A 1965-nucleotide genomic window follows, 5' to 3' on the forward strand; every position below is an offset into this window, starting at 1 on the left:
CACACACACACACACACACACACACACACACACACACACACGCGCGCGCGCGCGCACGCACGCACGCACGCACGCACACACACACGCACACACACGTTTTGGGGTTTGGTTTGTTTGTTTGATTTTCCTTGATTTTCTTTTTTCTGCGCACTGAAAATTATTTATAACACGTGTGGAGCACCTGACAGTGATGCGAATAAGTACGCGATAAAGTTATTACTTTTGGAAAAACTAAACTGTTGGTCTACACGTACACAAATATTTTTTGGGGGAAATCATGTCTACCACACGTGATACAATCTTTCTGTTACGATCAACATGGCATTCTCTTGACAACACAACACGTTCAGACTTGAGAAATGTTACAGCGGGATTTTCTGATTCCACTGGGAGTGAAATCGCCAAGTTGCTGTGGAGAACAATACCAGTAATATTTCTGGTCTTTGGGACTTTCGGAAATATGATGACAGTGGTGGTGATGCGAGGGATGCGGTCTTCACAGTCCACTGCCTGTTTATCTTTGTACTTCACTGCACTGGCCGTGTCTGATCAGTTTGAACTCTTGACGTCTACGATTTTCTTCTTGGCACATAAGGGATTTTCTTGGCCTCCATCCTATTTCAAATTAAGTCTTTCGTGCTCAGTTCCGTATTTTGTGTGGAATATGAGTGCCATAACTTCAGCATGGTTTTTAGTAGCAATGACATATCAGCGAGTGATATCAGTGATCGCACCACACCGTGTTGGGATTCTGTGCACCATGAGGAGAGGGAAAATCATTGTGGCCATCATCACTTTTCTTAGCTTTGCAATGAACGTACAAGTTTTCTTCACTTGGACTTACAGACCAGACTATGGGGAATGTTACTACCGACCGGAGTACTTTGAGGCCGTCAAAGTATATTTCAATTTCCAAGTCTGGGCATTTTATTCGATTCTTCCGTTTCTTTTTCTTGTCATTGGAAACTCAATTCTCATATGGCAAGTTATCAAATCTTCGCAGATTTCTCTGAAAATGAGAGGGAAGGTTGATCAGCAGTCAACGTCAAAAAGTGGTAAAATTCATTCCATGTCTGTCACCCTGATTGTCATATCAGTTGTATACTTGGTGTTCACTCTTCCAGATTGTATCTATGACACATTTTTTGAGGCGCAGCATTACGAGATTTCTGATGGTATGTCGGAATTAGTTAAGACCATTGTTACCCTTGGCTGGATATTTGTTACAGCATCCAATTTTTACTTGTATCTGCTAAGTGGCAGAAAATTCAGACAGGAAACGAAACGGTATCTATTCTGTCAAGACACCGATCGTGCGAAGTGAACATTGTCATATCGAAGTAACACATCAAACGCATGTCAAAGTTTCGCCGAGAGTATAAAAGGATGACAAGCATTTCAATGAGAATTATAAACAAAATATTGTTGGTTTTTTGTTGTTGTTGTTTTTGTTTTGTTTTGTTTTTTGTTTTTTACTTCAGTGGAGAAAGACACGGTGAATTGGTGAATTACATTGGAAATAGGAATCATACGGGTCTATCTTGGTAATTGCAGTGTTTGGTCTCAGCGGCCCGTAACTTGGGTAAAGAGAAGAATGTGATCAATAAATGCTTAATGAAACAATTTGTGTTCTTTTCATTTCATGTTTTAAAACTTTCCATTTTGATAACATAATTTCAGACAAGTAACATCCATACATATGTAAGAGAGGACCAATGGACAAAATAGACGAAATAAATATACAAAAAAGAAATAATTGAAAATTACGCAATGGCATATAAACAAAGTATTCTGACGAAAACTACTGTGAGTACATAAATAAATCATTTGAAAAAGCCATCCAAATATTCGAGGAAATACCCATTCCACTAAAAAGGGAGGCTTTTTTTTTTTTTTTTTTTTTAGCCTAATCAAATGCTGACCTGTATAATTTCTTTAATTGCTCTGACCGAGATAAGCTATATT

At 38.6% G+C, this 1965-nt stretch overlaps 1 protein-coding gene across 1 annotated transcript; it reads left to right on the forward strand.

The window, feature by feature from the left end:
• Window positions 1–226: 226 nt before the first annotated feature.
• LOC143274989 (uncharacterized) lies at window positions 227–1378 on the forward strand. The gene has a single exon (XM_076579031.1). The coding sequence runs from the start codon at window positions 278–280 to the stop codon at window positions 1322–1324; it is 1047 nt and encodes a 348-aa protein (XP_076435146.1). The 5' UTR covers window positions 227–277; the 3' UTR covers window positions 1325–1378.
• Window positions 1379–1965: the final 587 nt, after the last annotated feature.

The sequence above is a fragment of the Babylonia areolata genome, chromosome 29 (assembly GCF_041734735.1).
Source record: "Babylonia areolata isolate BAREFJ2019XMU chromosome 29, ASM4173473v1, whole genome shotgun sequence".
NCBI lineage: Eukaryota > Metazoa > Mollusca > Gastropoda > Neogastropoda > Buccinidae > Babylonia > Babylonia areolata.